Below are 18,854 nucleotides of genomic sequence, written 5' to 3'. Positions count from 1 at the left end.
AAAAGGTCTTTTGTAATACTTTTAAAGGAGTTATGAATCTTTGAGAATCATGATTGTTTTCACATTTATCTCCTTTTATACCTCCCAGGATATTCTGAATATGAGTTCCAGAGTCCTAAATCATAATTACCATAGGAGTTTATTTTTATGAGTTGATTCATTGGATCACTAAGTAAAAAGGGATGCTTTCTCTTTAAGAGAAGCTCCTCCTATTTTCAATTATTGCCTCTAGAGGAAAGATTGTGAAAGCCATTCCCTTTTATAAATCTTCATGTCCTTTAAAGAACATTCAAAGACTCAGAAGACGTGAAGAATAAGAGAAGGTAGCAAAGAGAAGAAAGGTAGACACTTGAGGGATGGGAATAGTGGAGGGGAAGGATGGGTGATAACAAAAATGCTGCCCATAGCATTCAGTAGAAAGCAGTAGAAATCTACTCCCAACATTATTGGAACAAAGTATAGTGTGCTGTAAGAACAGATCCATTAACAAATTCTAAATTAATCTAATATTTCTGAGCATTACTCCTCAATTTGGGCTTAAAATTATTAAATAAATAGTGTGAATAAGTAATACTTCTCAAACTGGGACTTGTTATTTATTTTTACAAGGGGAAATTATTGTTATTTCTTTGTATCTGAAATGAGGAAATTGAAGTAAACAATCTTTGAGGAGATTTTTCCCTGTTCTAACATTCTATATGTTTTTGCATTTAGATAAGACAGGTGAAATGGGAGGGAGATGAAGGGGAAAAAAACATTAGAAAGAAGTGTGTCTGAGGTCAAGAAATTTAATAATTACTTTTGGCTGGAAGCTTCTTTTAATCATTAAAGTGATTAGTCACATGTAACATTAGTTGCAATGTAAAAGTAAAGAAAATAAGGAAATACTTGATATACGGATTGAAAAGAGAGTATGGAAAACATAGTCAAAGATCAAAAGAAAGTCTTTGGAAATGTAGTACAGAAGGGAAAGCAGGTCTATGACTTCATAGGTTAAGGATGGTCCTAGGGTAGAAAGTTGCTTCACTGAGGGAGATCAGCATCTCCTCTGGAATTAAAATCTTTAAAAAACAGAAGAGACATTAGAGACTAAGTGACTTGCCTATGATCACATAGTTATTATATGTAAGGAGCCCAGTCTGGGTTGTCTTGCTTCTAAAACCATCTCTCTATTCATGATGACAATTTCATTCTTCAAGATCCCTAAGTAGAAAAATGGAAATGGGAACAAAAACCAACAAGTTTTCAGTCAAACAGAAATAATGTAAAAAGTTGAGTTTAATGATAATGCTGGCTGAAGAAGCTTTGCTAGAGCCTCTGTTCTTACAGGAGACCATGGGGAAGAGAGTGGCAATCATTGGAGCTGGGGTGAGTGGCCTGGCCTCCATCAGGGCCTGTTTGGAAGAAGGGCTTGAGCCTACCTGCTTTGAGAAGAGTGATGGTGTTGGGGGTCTGTGGAAATTCTCGGTGAGTAAACTTGTGGTAGAACAGATTTTTTTGTCTTTCAAAAATGTCTCAGTAGACAAGTAGTCAACTCTATTTGCTGAAAGAGGTACATGTTGCCAGACATGGGCAAAGTGTTTATTTTATTTGAGTAGTTTATTGTTAAGGTGAGGTTTCTAGAATGGGGGAGAGAAACTGGAATATTACAGCCATATCAAAAAAGAATAGCACTAAAACATGTTTGTTTTATGATTTCCTCTTATAAATGACTTTCTAGTCAGGAACAAATATAGTCATGTGAAATTTCAGAGGTCTCTGAGATTGTCTTCAAGATGTTAGCCTGGATTGTTGTTCAATTTTTTCAATCATGTCTGAGTCTTTATAATCCCATTTGATGATTTCTTGGTAGATAAACTGAAGATATCTTCCTGACTTCAGAATTGGCATTCTATGTTCTGTATCACCCAGCATGGGATTAATCATTAATCAATCAGAAAATTTTTCATCCCATTTAGTATGTAACAGTTTGCCTTAGGCCACTCACATGTTTATTTCAAGAGGAATGACCCCTTACATTTAATTGACTAAGGTTGCCATGGTCTTTTCTACAACACCATCCCCAATTCAAATGATAGTTATAAGTTTATTAGATCTTGCTATACGTCTTGAATGAATCCTAAGGATACTGCAATAGTCTATTTTGGATAACAAAAATGATGAACTGAGAAAAGAGCAATCCATGTTGAAGTTCCCTAGTCTTGCCAGTACTCTTAGTTTTTATGGTCTACGTTTTTGATGTTCAGCTTTGGTCAAAGAAAGTATTTGGTGATGTCAAGACTTAACACAATTGTTTTTATTTGAACAATAGGTTTGCATCCTCAGAGCCTTCAAAAGCTTCAGGAGCTATCTGATTAAGATTCTTCAGCTTGGAGCCATGTAACAAATACCAACAATTATAATTCCATTTTTTTATGAATATTTGATCTGGAGTCAGGGACTCAGAGGAATGGAAATGGCATAGTGTAATGGCAGAAACAATATAGTCATGGATGCTGGGTTTTATATATATAAAGTTCTTCAAAGTAGCCAATGTTCTTCTCACTTTCCCAGGGTTAGTATATCATGCTTAGATGTATGTTGGAGTGTTTTGAATTTTCCCTGTAAAGAATGACCTTTAAGTCCAATCCTAATATCACTTCACCTTTTGGGGCCTCAGTTTCCCCATCTTGAGGATGAGATGGACTCTGAAGTCTTTCCAGTGTTAAATCTATAAGCCAGTGATCTAATGACATAGTTTCTGTCAGCTGTATTTGCCTAGATCAGTGTCCCCTTAAGGAGACTTTGATAGGACCAAGGTTATTGTACAAACTCAACTAATTCAAGTGAGCCCTCTCATGTGGCCTTTCATCATGGAAGCAACACATTTTCCCCCTTCTTTCTTTCTGTTTGTTTTTTCATCCCTTCCTTCAATAAGGTATCAGCAATAAAATACAAAAGCAAAAACAGCCCCTACTCTCAACAAGCTTATATTCTATTAACCCAAGTTAATATTGTTGTCAGAGTCACTGAAATCCCGATTTAGTGATTTCTCTGTATTCTGCTCACAGAATTCCCTTTATTATTATTTATTATTCCCTCTGCCCTTCTTGGATCCATCAATCTGATCTGACTCTTTTATGGAAGCTCAATGATCATCATTAATCACCATGTCTTTTGATCTTTTTTCTTTACTGACAATTTCTCCCAAAGGGCCAAATTTCTTCCAAATTCCCTTCCCCTTCTTTTATGCTATCATCTTTCTCCTGACCCTTACTTAATAATAGACTGAAATTTCATTGTTTTATTTGACAAGTAGGAAGATAAAATGTTATCATGTTACCATAAATTATGTGTTTTAATATTTTGTTCTTTTTCAGTGTAGGGTTCCCTTTCAAACCACAAATTGTTTTGAAGCAACACCTTTGTTTACACTGGGCATGCAAAAATTTCCTGATTTTCCTCCTTAGGGAGAGAATGTTTAATTAACCAGGGACTAGATAGGATTGCAGTAGATTCCAAAATCTACTAGCAAGCAATAAATTTCTTAGTATTATTACACTACTTACCTGTGTCTAGCTTTTTACTAATTGAGCTGCTTTCCTTCACTTCAAATTACATTTATTACTTACTTTTATACAATATCATAAATAATAGTATGAAAAAGAAACTAGTGTTTACTAAGTGCCACACATTATACTGAGAGCTTTATAATTCTTTTCTCATTTGATAAGTATATATATACACACGTACGGATGTAAATTGTATTTTTGTAAGATGGAGTTGAAATCACACAATCATATTTTTACCTTGGTTATGTTAACTAAGTAAAAATATATCCCAGTCCATCATAAACTTTAGACTGTGTGAAAAGTCCTTTGAACTGGAGTGATGTCCAAGAATTTGTTCAGATGAACCAAGTAGGCTTGGCCACATCCCAGGACTTGTTTCCAAATTAGGAAGACATGCTAGCTTCCATCCCTAAAGAAAAACCTTCTGGGAGGGGGAACAGAAAAAAGGGGATTTGAGAGTCAGTCTTCAGAGTCAGATCTACACTCTTTGTTGGAGAAAATGGGAAACCTTGAAGGGTCTGGACAGTGTGTAACTTCTCATTCACCCATTATTGTTCTAGTTTCATCTCTGTAGCAGCAGATAGCAATGTTTATATTAGCAGTAAAATAAGTATATTAGACCTAGATTCACTGCTCTATGAGGAAAAAAAGAAAAACAAAAACAAAAAAGCAAAATAAACCTACATCCTGCCTAAAGGGAGCTCCTTGAGCACCTCATGAATGGAAGAAAAGGGATTCCCAAGAATTAGGAGCTGTCAATACATGAGTCACATGTGCACTCTAAACTTAAGCTCACTTCCCCCTAAAATATGTATGTACTTATGGGAGAGTGTGCCAGAGATTGTAAGGAAGATGATTGTTCTTAGTAAATATTCCTGCTGGATGGAAGCCCTGATTCTACAGACAGAAGGAACTGAATTCAAATCTGACCTTAATCACTTATTAATGGTATGACCCTGGCAAGACACTTAACCATGTTTGCCTCAGTTTCCTTGTCTGTAAAATGAGTTGAAGAAGGAAAAATGGCAAATGAAACTTTGTCTAGTAACTTTGCCAAGAAAAGTCTAAATGGCTAACAAAGAGTCAGACATGACAAATCAATTAAATAACAAAAACTATTTAAGGCTGGCCAACTTGGAGGGATGCATAGTAGTGAAAACTCACTCTAATAGCATTAGAGAAACACCTCTCTCTCCTACCTACTTCCTCATCCCTGTAGAACACTACCATCAGTCATCACAGATAGTCCTAAGATCTTAGAAAATTTAGCCTTGCCCTGGAACCCAAAGCTATGATCATGGAACCTATGGTAATGATCATCAGGTCTTGGGTGTGCAACATGTACCTTTGATGTAAGTGTATATGTGTCCATGTGTATCTATGAATATAGATAGGTTATAGAGGGAGAAAGATCCCAAGACAAGACTGATCTTGAAAAATTGGAAAGAAAGAAAAACTGCCTCTTCCTCTTCTCTCTCCGTGAGTCTCCTAATCCTGGAGTACCCCAAACTCATGTGATATTTCTTTGGAAGATGAAAGAAATCTTAAGATTCCAACAATCTGAGACCAGGACATTCCTTCATACAGAAGATACTTTATATTTGTACATGTTCTAATCTCCCCATTGGATATGTTTCTTAAGGAAAAGGGCCATTTTATTTCTATTCTGAATTCATTTGCTGTCTCTACTTTGAGGGCTTAATCAACTTTGAATTAATTGATTTGAAATTTCAAAAATATTCTTCAGTTTCATGAATTTTCTGAATATGACATCCTGGGTTCAATCAAAGCTTTTAAATACTAGCTCTATGAGTCATAGTTAAACATCTTCTTGTAATACATCTATCTGTAAGCATTCATTAAGTATTTATTATGTGCCAAACATTATGCTAGGTACTGGGGATACAGACACAAAAGTGAAACATTTCCTGCCACCAAAAAGCTTACGTTATCTTGGAGAACTGGGGAGTAGGGAGAAAGGGGAGAATGAATACATATTCACTATTAAGTAAATACATTTTATAGACAAAAGAAGTAGATAGATAGTGACATACTTTCTTTTTATGAGCTTTGTAATCAGCAAAGAGATGCCAGCAATTAATTGCACTATTGCCAATGTTAACTTGTAAAAAAAAAAAAAAAAAAAAAAAAGCTTGCCATAGAGGATAGAGAGACAGCTACTATGATGAAGACCTGGATTCAAACCCTACATGGTGGTCCTGGTCCCCAACTGAAAGAGGTAATTTTAGAAAAGTAGTTCTCACAGTGTCTGGCACATAATGGGTGCTATATAAATGCTTATTTATTCCTTTGCCTTTCCCCCACCTAAACTGTCAATGCCCCTTAGCTACATCCTATCGATCCCAAGGTTGTCCACTTACGCCATTTAATGTACGACTTCAGTATCTGAAGGGTCTTGAGGTAAGAATCCCATATATTGTGCATTTTTGATGTAACAATAAGACATTTCCTATCCTTACGGCTAATATTTAGATATATTACATATATCTCCAATATAATTAATATACATTAAATATAATATATGTATATATTAAATATATTTATGTATTTAACAGATACATATTTAATAACATATACATTTTAATACAATTGAATACCTATATGAATATATATGAAATATAATATATTTTTACTCATTGCTTCTAGATCTGGCCTCTGAAGTAAAAGTGAAGTCTTTTCCCATTTCTTCATGATAATCTTCAATGTATTTGAAGATAGCTATCATGTTGGACCTCTATTCTCTCTCTTTATTTATCTGGATTATTTTGACATCCTCTTAACTAATCTCCCTTTTCCCTTCTCTCCTTTCCTGCACATTCTATCCCAGGGTCTTTTAAATTGACTTGAAGCAAAGGTCACTTGGAACTGGTGAATTAAATTAGAAATTTGCTTCAAATTTCACAGGCTTACTCACTTATAAATACTCTATTTTGTTTTTTAATATCCATGTTTAATTTTTTAGGACCATGCAGAAGAAGGCAGGGGGAGCATTTACCAATCTGTGTTCACCAACTCCTCAAAAGAAATGATGTGTTTCCCAGATTTCCCTTACCCAGATAATTACCCCATTTTCATGCATAGGAGTAAGCTCCAGGAGTATATCATCACATTTGCCAAAGAAAAGAATCTCTTAAGATATATACGATTTAAGGTAAGATATTACTAATAATACTATTCCTAGACAGTTTCACTGAAGCTTTTTCCTCTGATTCCTCTCTTCCACCTCTATTTTCAGCACTATTTACTCACTCAGTGGCAGCTCCCAAAATTGGGACCCTGGATGCTATAATATCCCAATGAAGCCTGCCTTCTTGGATGAGATCAATGATCTCTCTCTCTCTCTCTCTCTCTCTCTCTCTCTCTCTCTCTCTCTCTCTCTCTCTCTCTCTCTCTCTCTCTCCTCAAAATGTATCTGTCTATAATCTAAGCATATTAATATTGGAAGGGGAATTAATGATCAAACATCTTCATTTTTCTATTTTGCTAGTGAGAAAGATTCAGAGATATTACGAAGCAAATCAATCAGCTCATCAGCTTTCAGACAATTGTTAACATTTCAATGTGAGCATTTACACACTTGGAAATCAGTAAATGCTGTTACATCAAGACTTGATTTAGTGTTTTGTTTATTGTGTAGTTTTAAAGTGATGAAGAAAATTCTTCTAATGAAGATTAAATTTTAAAATATATTGTACATACAATTTTTCTTCAGAGTCAGTTATTAGATATTTACCAGCAAATCCCTCGATGTCAGGACACAATTGGACTCAAAGGCCAGGGATATTTAGATTATAGATTTCAAGTTGGCAGAGATCTTAGGAGTCATCATTTAGAATGTCCCTCTTCCTCATTTTATAGATAAGATAAGATGATAGTCACGTAGGTAGTAAAGGGTAGAGCCAAGATTGAAAATCACGTCCTTTAACTTCATATCCAGAATATTCCCCACTGCACCATTCTAGTTATCCAAGACTACTTCTACCCCTTTCTATTACTCTATAATGTCTCCCTTGGTCCTTTTTAACTTTTCACTTCAGTTACAAAACTTCTGAGAAATAGCTAATAATCATTGCCTAAGGTGTCAACTTATACAAGAGGCTTGTCTTGTTTCTTCTCCAATTGTTCCTTCAAATGAAAATTCCACCAATCTCAATCAATATCTACATTTTGTATGTATGTATAAGTGTGTGTAAAAACATTTAGAAGTGTGTATGTGTGTATACTTGTATCTGTGTACATATATTGGAATGTGTATAGGTATTGCATCGTCCCCACCGGAGGATATAAGAGGATTGGATGGATGAGAGAAAAAGGAAAAAGGCTCTTCCTCATGTTCATCAAATCATATCTATGTGTAAGAGCAATCCTGTGTATAAATGAGGTGTATTCTATCCATAACGGTTACTCCAAGACCAAATTTTAATTCTCTAGGAGAGAGAAGTCACTATGATTCTGAAAATAATTCAGAAAAGGCACAAATTACCACATCACAAATAGAAACCCTATTCAGGAAAGAATTTCAGAAAAGCATTCTATGTAACAACAACAAAAACAACAACCTGGAAATAGCTTGTGTCTGAGAATAGGGGGATGATTAAATAAAATGTGCTTCATTATTGAAATGGAATACCCAAATCCATTAAGACTGGTGTGTATGAGACATACAGATAAGGAAAGAGTGAATGAAATAAGATGAGTGAAAACAAAGAATAGAGTTCATATTTACTGTGACCACATAAAAAGAAAATGAATAAGATTATAGAGTCGGTATTGGAAGAGAAAAATGAATGAGAGGATCAATGAAAATATATTGTTTATTTTGTATAAAGTTTTATGTTAAGAGCCGAGAATACATATGGAAAAGCATGACAGTTCCTCCTCTCAAGGAGATCACATTTTAGTCATGGGAGATAATCCAGATACTTGTAGGGTGGCAAGAATCAGTGGTCCTTAGGGTACAGAGATAAAGAAGATGGAAATATATATTCTTTAATGTAATTTTTAATCAATAAAACAATATCATTTTCTGAAGCTGACCTATGTTAAAAAGAAAGAATTCCAATGGAGAGTTAGAGGCAGTAACTGAAAAATTACTGATGTTTATACAGTATGGTATAGTGAAGGGGTAAAAATGGCCCTAAGAGATCCTGGGTTCAAATCTTAGCTCTACTATTCATCAAATTCAATTTAATTAATTAATTAGGTTAGATTAGTTAATAAGCAAATCTCTGGGACTCAGCATCTTGATCTACAAACTGAAAAAGTTAGACCAGATTGACCTCTTTCAGCTCTAAATAAAATCTATGATCCTGTAATCCTATAATCTTAAAACTCATATCTTTTGGAATGTACCATGTATACCAGGGGTAACCACATAAGCTTTCTGGGTCTCAGTCAAAAATTTGTCCAGGGTCCAAAATAGGGTGGAATATAATATTCCTGACTCAAAGTCTGTCCTCCATGTATGTTGAAGCCATCTAATCTTTCTATTTTTTCCTATCAAAATTGAAAGTTCTATGGGTTGAAATTAAATCAAATATAAATAATTACAAAAAAGTTTAGTTCAATTTATTTCTGATATTCAATTCTTAATAAAATACTTTAAAAAAGAGAGATCCTCTCCAGGAGATTTCAGTTTTAGAGAGTTTTGGGTTGTCAAAATTCTCAAGATGGCGTTAATGGTCACCTAGATGTGAATAAAATTCCATCTTTCCAAAGAAACCTTTACCAACAGTTTTAATTTAAGTGCCTTCCTGCTATTGACTGTTTTCTATTTATCCTTTATATAGCTTGTTTGTACATAATTCTTTGTGTCTCCATTTTTTCTGGAGTTTTTTGGAGTCAGAAAGTTCATTTTGTCTTTTTTTTGTATCTTCAGTATTTAACATAACTCTTAGCAGATAGTTGGTGCTTAAAAATATTTATTGTCTAACTGGCTGATCCTTCTACCTATTAAGCACATTATTACCTCCAAGTTCTGGTAAATTCCATGTCCTTACTTGTCTGCTCCATCCATTCATGTATGTCACTACTGAGCAGAATGTTGCTTTTTACTTTTTTAAGACCTTGGTCTCCAGGATAAAGAAGCGTCCCGATTTCTCTGTCACTGGCCAATGGGATGTTGTGACTGAAAAGGATGGGAAGCAAGAATCAGCTGTGTTTGATGGTGTTATAATATGTACAGGACATCATGTGTACCCCAATCTGCCAAAAGATGACTTTCCAGGTGAGTTGAAAGAAGATTTACTGTGAAGACTTGACAAAGCTAACTAAGGCAAAATTTGATTATGTAATTTTTTTGGTGATTATCATTTTTGTTGTTTTTTTCATCACAGAATAGCTAAAATAAATACAAAATAAAATACATAAATATATAAGTACAATATAAAAAATACAAATACCTCACCCTACCCTACTTTGAACCAAATCTATGGGGTTTGAGGTATGGGGTACTCCTTGTGTAGAAACTCCCTCTGCTGATTCAGATTGATAACTTGGCTTTACTTTTAGAGAGAAGCCAGGGAATGCTGAGAGATTGAACATCTTACCATAGTGACACAGCTAGTACATGATAAAGACAGGACTTAATTCCTATCCTTTCTGATTCTAAAGTCATCCTTCCAATCATTGACCCTTCTGAAAAACCTTGATGTTTTAAAAATTGTTCATGGACTTGAAAATAAAAGAAAGAAATAAGCTGCTGCTTTGAGAGCATGGCATTTACAAAATAATTTCTGAAATTTGTCATAACAAACAGAGGTAAAAGATAAGTCAAAATTTAAATGAAAAATCTTTCCTGGTTTTTAAAAATTTTTTTAGCAAATTTGTTCACTCTCCATTTTCCCTCTTAGGGCTGAAAGAGTTTAAAGGCAAGTTCTTCCACAGTAAGGAATACAAGGGACCAGAAGGATTTAAGGGGAAGAGAGTGCTTGTGATTGGTTTGGGGAATTCAGGCTGTGATATTGCTACAGAACTGAGTCATACAGCAGCACAGGTATGATTTTCCAAGATTCCTTGGGTTTTATCTTTCACCTAATTATTATTCCTTTATTAGAAAATTATTGAAACAAGGAGTTTGTGATAGCATAGTTGATTTGGAACTCAAGTAGTTAGGGCCAGGTTAGCCTCCCTCTAGAAATATCAGCATCCACTAATTAATGAAGTCAGAATATATCTAGAAAGTAGTATGATAGGGAAAATCTGTTTCAAAACATCAGTGTTTTCCTCTCTAAACATTTTCACTTTGAAGAATGTTCTGAATTTTAGGTAAAACCAACTAAAATTCCTTATGTATGTCCCAAATGCCAATGGCACAAACAATAGGGAGCTTTTCTCTAGAAGTCAGGTCTAATGTTACTAGATGAGGGTTTCCCAGCATACTTCATAATTGGCAAGCATCAAAGAGATCACCTTGATCAAGCCTGCTATCTTAACAAGAATCTTCTCCAAAATTCTCAGTGGCTCAGAGATGAAGTTAATTCAACACATTAAAAAAATTCATATTCTAAATGCATTGTTAGGTGATGGAAATAAGAGAGTCTGAGTTATAGAATCAAAGGATTCAGAGGTGGATGAAATCTCAGTGGCTATTTTATGTACTCCATACTCTTAAAAATTAATCGAGGATCATAAGTCTAGAACTGAAAGGAAACTAGAAATCTTCTAACTCAAACTCTCTCATTTTATATAAAAAGAAAACAAGGTTCAGGGAATAAATGGTACTTGCCCAAAGTCACATAAGCAGAATAAAAAGTTGGAATTGACCCCAATATTTCTGCCTCCAGAGACAATGGCCTTTCCAATTTATGGCATTTACAAAATAATTTCTGAAGTTTGTCTTAACAGAGGTAAAAGACAAGTCAAAATTTCCCACCTGCAAGACAGCCCATTCCACTTTTGAAAAGGTTTAATTGTCAAAAAAAAAAAAAAGTTTCCTTATATTTAACCACAACAATTCACAAAGAACATATCTCAAAACAAAGTTCTGATGTTAATCAAGTCATGACTCTTTTATCTATCAACAATGTAAGAAAGGAGGTAGCCATCCTAGACCAATCAATAATAATAAAAGAATATTTGTGAAAAACTTACTACATCCAAGGCACTCTAGGGAAGCGAAAGAAATACAACCAAGAATTGTCCTTGTCAAGGAACTTGAAATCTAGCTGGGGAGATGTCTATTCGCAGAGAGAAATATTTAACTTATAATATTTGAAAGTCAAAATAACAATTCAAAATGTCAGAAGGCAGTAAATTATTAAGTACCCAAAAGGAAGGATTTAGCTGTTTGAGTTCAAAGGAATAGAAAGATCAATTAATAGCTAGAAGAGTAGAGCAAAGTCTCACAGAAGAGACATATATATATATATATATGTATGTAAAATATTCCTTCTTAAGACTTCAATTTCAGAGTTTGTTGGGGGGAAATGCAATTGAAATTTACTTATTACTTTCCTTCTACATTGAGAATTTGATTAGAAAATATAAGGATGATAATATTTATATAGTACTTTAAGTTTTACAAATATCTCATTTTAGCCTTACAATAATCCAGGAGGTATGTGCTAATACTATGCCGATTTTATAGATGAGAAAATTGAGGCAGAACCTAAATGACCTGTCTGAGATCATATAGTTAATCACAGTTCAAGGTAAAATTGGTACCTTGACTACAGGTTCAGCACCACTGTGGCTCATAGCAGTCTGATTTTGCTTATTATTATCAAATGGGAATTCAATTCTACTTTGTTGGTACTTTTTATTTTTATTTTTAGGTTATCATTAGTTCTAGAAGTGGTTCCTGGATAATTAGGCGTGTCTGGGATGATGGCTTCCCTTGGGACATGGTATTTCTAAAGCGCTTTGATAACTTCATCAGAAACAACCTCCCAACATTCATCTCTGATTGGTGTTATGTGAAGAAGATGAATGAGAGATTTAAGCATGAGAACTACGGACTGATGCCTTTGGATAGGTATATTATATTCAGATTCTTACATAGCCAAGTATTGTCATGTCAGTGCAAGCATTTATTTGATCCTCCCCCAAACAATAAGCTTAATAAATAACATCACAATGGTAAACCTCAAAACTGGGATTATGAGGCTGAAATTCTAGTCAAAAGAACTGACTGAGTCAAAGTTTAACTGAGCTCAGCAGACATTCTTGGCCTAAAACTAAGAATTACAACAGGAAAGGAGGAGGTAAGCAAGAAAGCAAAAATTTCTGATCTCTCTCCATATGGCCCATGACTAATTTTGAGGTCAATTCTATGCCAGCAGAGATGCCAAAGTTCACATGGATCCAAGGAAAATAAAGTTGATTATGGTTAGTAACTGAGAACGATGTGGTAATTGCTGTAGGAGAAAAAAGGAAATACAAAAATGTTGAAGGGGGTTAGTGTGAACACTCACATCACCTATTACACAATTTACCCACGATTATTTGTGCATTGTACATCAAGAAAAGCATTGTCACATTTCCTATATGTTTATCATACTTAGGGTACAAGAATTCTAATAGAGACAGCAAGGATAGGAAAGCCATGTGTGTATATGTGGGGTATTTGTGTATTTGAGTGTGTGTATGTATGTATATATCTACAAACGTATATATAAATGTATTTTTTCTTAACTGTAGCTTGCTTGGGGGTGGAGAAACAAAAGGGGGAAACTAAAGTAAATAAAGTGTGCATCAGAGAACCAAAGAATAATTTAAAGGAAGCAAAAAATGGACATTCATGAATATGATTTCTTCTAATAATATATGTATATATACATTTATTTATATAGATGTATATCTTTATCTATATATACTCTTTCTTGACTTGGTAATTTGTTATATATGTTGAATCCTCCCTGATATTCTTCTGGGCACATGACAATGTTCTCTTTTGTTTTGCTTCATTTTGTTTTGTTTTTCTTTTCAGTCTCTCTTTCTTTTTTTTTACTCTTTTCTCAAACAAAATAAATTTAAAAAAAAACAAATAGAAACATTATAATATGAAATATTGACTCTTTTTTCTATGCAGAACACTAAGAAAAGAACCTGTTATCAATGATGAGCTCCCAGCACGTATCATCTGTGGTACAATAACCATCAAGCCGAATGTGAAGGAAGTTAAGGAAACATCTGTGGTATTTCAGGACGGGACAGTGTTTGAAGCAGTTGACATCATCATTTTTGCAACTGGCTATGGTTATGCCTACCCTTTCCTTGATGAATCAATCCTCAAAAGCAGAAACAATGAAATGACCCTTTTTAAAAATGTTTTCCCTCCCTGCCTTGAGAAATCAACATTGGCTATGATTGGTTTCATCCAGGCCCTTGGTGCTGCCATACCTACTGTTGATATGCAGTCCCGATGGGCTGTAAGAGTAATAAAAGGTAGGTAGAAGGAGAGTTAATAGATAAAAATGGGATTTGTCAGCAAAAAAATCCAAAGTGAATCAAAAATTCAATTATCTCTCCAAACATGGGTACAGCAGTGAAGTAGAGGAGTTCAGTCCAAGAAAGTCATTATCAGAGAGGTTCTGAAATACTTATTGGGAATCAAATCTCAAGAAGATAAGTTCAGAGAGAAAAATAGGAGAACTGAGTTACTAAAAAAGTAATTATGGACTGAGAGTCACAGAACAAGACAGAATTCCAGTTGTTTGATAACTGATAGAAAGTGTAGACTTAATCATATGGGAGTAGATATACAAAGCAGGGATCCACTTACTAAGGAGCTAAAATATCAGAGTCAGAATATAAGTAACTAACTAACTAAACCAGTGATCTATTGATGGTTTGTTCCTTAAATGACACTAACTTTGGACAAGTTTGATCTCAGGGTCTGGAGATGAATTGAAATTTGAGTGAAATAACCCAAATTTTAAAGGCTTTAAGATCAGGGACTCAAAAAAGGGATTGGGATGATCCATTTAGAGTTTGTTTGGTTTTTTTTAGACTGTTTCCCATATTAGAAAGTCCTCAAGAATCCAAGAATAACTCTTAATTCATCCTTTTGTAGTCCTGAACCATTAAATCAATTATAGCATGAATTTGTCTTCTCCAGAATCTTAATCTATCCCAAGAATTAAATGACCTCTGAAAGAAAAATTAGGGTTGTCTAAATAAAATTTCTCTTTTATTCTCAATTCCTCAACAAGTTAAGGTAACTTCCCATGGAACTATCTTCAACTGTTAGGATGTTTGACCTATCTTTTAAGTAGATAAATCATGAAGAATCACAGAAACTAAAAAAAAAAAAATATATAAATAGCATTTATATAACATTTTAAGTCGGCCTAGAGCTTGCCTTTTAATCTCATTTGATCTTCACAAAGATCCTTTAAGATAAAAATATTTTTCTCCCCACTTTGCAAATGAGTGAAGTGAGTCTGAGAGAAGGTATATGACAAGTACCCAGTATAATAAGTGTTCCAGATAAAATTTAAACTCAAACTTTCTGATTCTAAATCTAAAGTTATATCAACTACATTAATCTTGTTATCTTTTAATTATAAGCTGGAAAGTATAGGACTCATCTTAGGAAACTGACACTTACAAAAAATGGAAACTTTCCAGAAATTGAATTAAAGCATTTCACAAAGATTATGTAAGAAATGACTTGGAAACAACATTAGCAAAGCAATAAAGAATACCTTAGGGTTGTAGATAAACAATAAGTCTTTCACTTAGAAAGATTCGAGTTAAAATCCTATCAATGATATAAATTATGTGACCACAAGGAGATCAATTTTCTTCTCAGTTCCCCCAGACAAATAGACTAAATCAGTAACAGAAAAGTTATGGATCTGTATCTATGGAGGAGGTTTCCCCAACAGGTGTTTCTTTTATTGCTGAAATTGCACATAGAAACAAAAATGAATCAGAATGACAATAGTAGTAGTAGAATTTCTTTTTTTTCTTTTTTTCTTTTTCCCTGAGACTGGGGTTAAGTGACTTGCCCAGGGTCACACAGCTCGGAAGTGTTAAGTGTCTGAGACCAGATTTGAACTTGGGTCCTCCTGAATTCAGGGCTGGTGCTCTATCTACTGCGCCACCTAGCGGCCCCAGAAGTAGAATTTCTATACTGCTTTAAGGTTTGCAAAGTGTTTTACAAATATTATCTCATTTTATTCTCAGAGGAATCTTGGAAGGCTGTTATTATATTCTACAAATGAAAAACTGAGGCATACAGATTAAATGAGTTGGCCAGGGTTACACAGCCAGTAAATGTCAGTGTTCATATTTTATCTCTAATCTTCTTGACAGCAGAATCAACACTCTATCCACTCTCTCACTTAGCTGCCTTGATTATCATCTTGATTATGTCATTATTTTAGTCACTATGATTACTCTAATCTCTTATAAGGATAAATAAAATCTGGTTAGTTCAAAATAATCACTAACTTTTTATTACTTCATTGTATTGGTTAAATAGTATTTTATTAGTCAGTGAGAGCTACAATTGTCACTGGACTTCATAATAAAGAACACAATAGTTTCCCGCTCAATCTATCTATGGAATGAGATGTAATTTTGCACTCAAAATATGATTCTGATTTTCTTTTTTAGGAACATGTTCTTTGCCCCCTGTGAGTGATATGATGCATGACATTGATGAGAAAATGAAGATGAGACTCAAATGGTAAGAATACTTCCTTCCTTCCTTTCTTTTCTTCCCTCCTGAAAGTGTACTTCTTGCAGATCAGCTACAAAGGTCATAATAAATATTGATGTTAATACATAAATACTTATGTAATAGTTTGCTAACTCATTAAAAAAGTTGTTATATATGTTTTAATTTTCAGAATCCAGCCAATATTATGCTAATTACTATTTAATATTGGGGCATTTCATTGAGACTATAACTGTAAATAAATACCAATGAAATTGATCAGGTTCAAAAAGGGATAAATAGATGATGAGAAGAATGGTTACTATGGTCTCTATGGATTGATTAAGAGAAATAAAAGCAATTTGTCTGTAGATTAGGATGCTTAAGAAGGCTGTAATAATTCTAGATATTTGAAGGAGTATTATTTTGAAAAGGGGTTATATTTGACTTATTGACCAAAAACAACAACAGAGGGAATAGTGGTTATAATAAGTGGAATAATAATAGTGGAATAAGTTATGGAGGCATATTTCAGCTTGAGATATGAAAAAAACTTTTTATAATTAGAGGTGATCAGTGAGGTGTCTAGAAAGGTAAAATGTTTCTCAAAACTGGATAACTAGATAAAACTTGAATGACCACTCATCAGGAATACTATAGAGGCCTAGATAATCTCTAAGATTCCCTTCAAATTGAAAATTTTATGGGATATTTCATTATCAAATACTGACAAACTGGTTCGAATTTAGTGAGGAATATATAATAGCCAAATCAAGGAAGGATAAAGCAAATTTTTAAAAAATAACATTAATGACTAAATAATGATGCACAAATTTAAAAAAAATCCTAGCCAAAAAACTGCAGGAATATATACAAAAATAACTTACTGTAACCAAATTGAAGTCATATGAGGGATGTAAGGATTGCAAGTGTTGATGTACTAAACCAATAAAGAAGGTATCTTCAGTAACATAAAGGAAACTTCAAAAGAGCTTGTATTATACACAAAACTCTGCAATTTCTGACTTTTTAAATCAGAGGTGGGGAAGCTTGTTTTCTTTCCAGGACCATTTATAACCTCATTCATAGGTTTCCCAAAATCATTAACTTATATAAAGTCAAGCAGTGGGACATGGTTGTACCTAGCTTTCAGTTTATCATTGCCTGTGTTTACCTTAGCAAATGATTACATGTGGGTTGGACATTTTCAATTCCCAGTTTAAATCAATAGAAATCTGCCAAATTTTATTGTGGTAATAATATGAAATATGATTTATTGAGAAAGTCTAGAATTTTTTAATCATTCCTCAAAGGAATTCCCAATATAGCATCTGTAACAAAGTTTATTTCACCATTAGGAATAGACAATTGGGATGGAGAAAAGATCATTTACTGAGATTTAAGTAAAAGGAAAAAAATCAAAATACAAGCACCCATATGCACCTAGTAACAAGTGTTTCTTTTTCCCATTAAAGAAGGGAAAGACATTAATATTAAACCAGCAATTTGTTAGAGACTCCACAAATCTATTTTAGGAATATGTTCTATATTTGTGGATGATAGGTAATTTAAATAGTATGGTACTTTCACATGTTATTTCTTTGCTGAATCTAGACACTCATGGTAGTGTATGTCTTTCTTTCAAGGTTTGGCAACAGTCAAGCGTTACAGACAGATTACATCGTATACATGGATGAAATTGCCTCCTTCATTGGGGCCAAGCCCAACATGTTTTGGCTGTTTCTCACAGACCCCAAGCTGGCTGTGGAGGTTTACTTTGGCCCCTGTACCCCTTACCAGTTTCGATTGACAGGACCAGGAAAGTGGCCAGGAGCCAGAAACGCCATTCTGACCCAATGGGACCGGACCTTGAAACCCATGCAGACTCGAATTGTTGGTCCCCCACAAAAACCTTATCCTCTCTTTGAATGGCTCAAGCTACTTGCTATTCCTATTATTCTCATTGCTGCTTTTCTTGCTTTAAACTAATAATAAATGTTTGGAGCATTTCTAACTCAGAATAAAGAGAGGTTCATATTTTCTTTTGTTTTGTACAACATTCCACAGAAGTACCAAATTGGCAAGAAAGCATATCAGCTTTCTTGGTTAAAATAAAATAAAATAAATCAGCTCCACACCTCTGACTACTTCTCAAATAAGAAGTAGTTATCAGGGGGTCTTTGTCCTGTCTTAGAAGGGCTGTATCTCAGTTGTCCCAGAAAGTTGAGTAAGAAATTAAAATCACATTTAAATAGCCTCCAGGGAAGGATATTGTCCCATTCACACCTGTCCCTATATTCAGAATCCCTTCTCTGTCAGGACTGTTCATTCTGATAATAGTGTGATATTTTTTCTTATTAAATTGAAATTAAATTCCTATTAAATGTGAAAAATTACAATCAAAACATCTTCACTCTCAAGGTTCTGGTAAACTGGCTCTTGTCTCAATCATGGATCTTAGCAGACTCTAGTTAAATGCTTGCTTAAGTGCATAATAAAGATTTTAAACTAGTCAGCCCACTTCCCTGGATTCTTACAAAGAAAGACTATGCTTGTGTTAAAATTAATAAAATAAAGAATTCTGGCAAGAGTGTGTTATTAGTGAAAATGTATTAATTAAGCATATATGCTTCAATTTTATCTATAAAATTCGGATCTTGTTCATAATAATATTC

At 34.0% G+C, this 18,854-nt stretch overlaps 1 protein-coding gene across 1 annotated transcript; it reads left to right on the top strand.

The window, feature by feature from the left end:
* Positions 1-252: 252 nt before the first annotated feature.
* Positions 253-18,204, top strand: LOC141565377 (flavin-containing monooxygenase 3-like). The gene is made up of 9 exons (XM_074308339.1): positions 253-341; positions 1,330-1,467; positions 6,535-6,723; positions 9,636-9,798; positions 10,424-10,566; positions 12,347-12,546; positions 13,603-13,958; positions 16,137-16,209; positions 17,826-18,204. Exons 2-9 carry the CDS (start codon positions 1,336-1,338, stop codon positions 18,166-18,168), a joined length of 1,599 nt encoding a protein of 532 aa, XP_074164440.1. The 5' UTR covers positions 253-341; positions 1,330-1,335; the 3' UTR covers positions 18,169-18,204.
* The last annotated feature ends 650 nt before the right edge of the window (positions 18,205-18,854 follow it).

Source organism: Sminthopsis crassicaudata, chromosome 4 (assembly GCF_048593235.1).
Source record: "Sminthopsis crassicaudata isolate SCR6 chromosome 4, ASM4859323v1, whole genome shotgun sequence".
NCBI classification, from domain to species: Eukaryota; Metazoa; Chordata; class Mammalia; order Dasyuromorphia; family Dasyuridae; genus Sminthopsis; species Sminthopsis crassicaudata.
The sequence above is the reverse complement of the archived record's forward strand: the minus strand, read 5'-3'. Positions and strand labels throughout refer to the sequence as shown.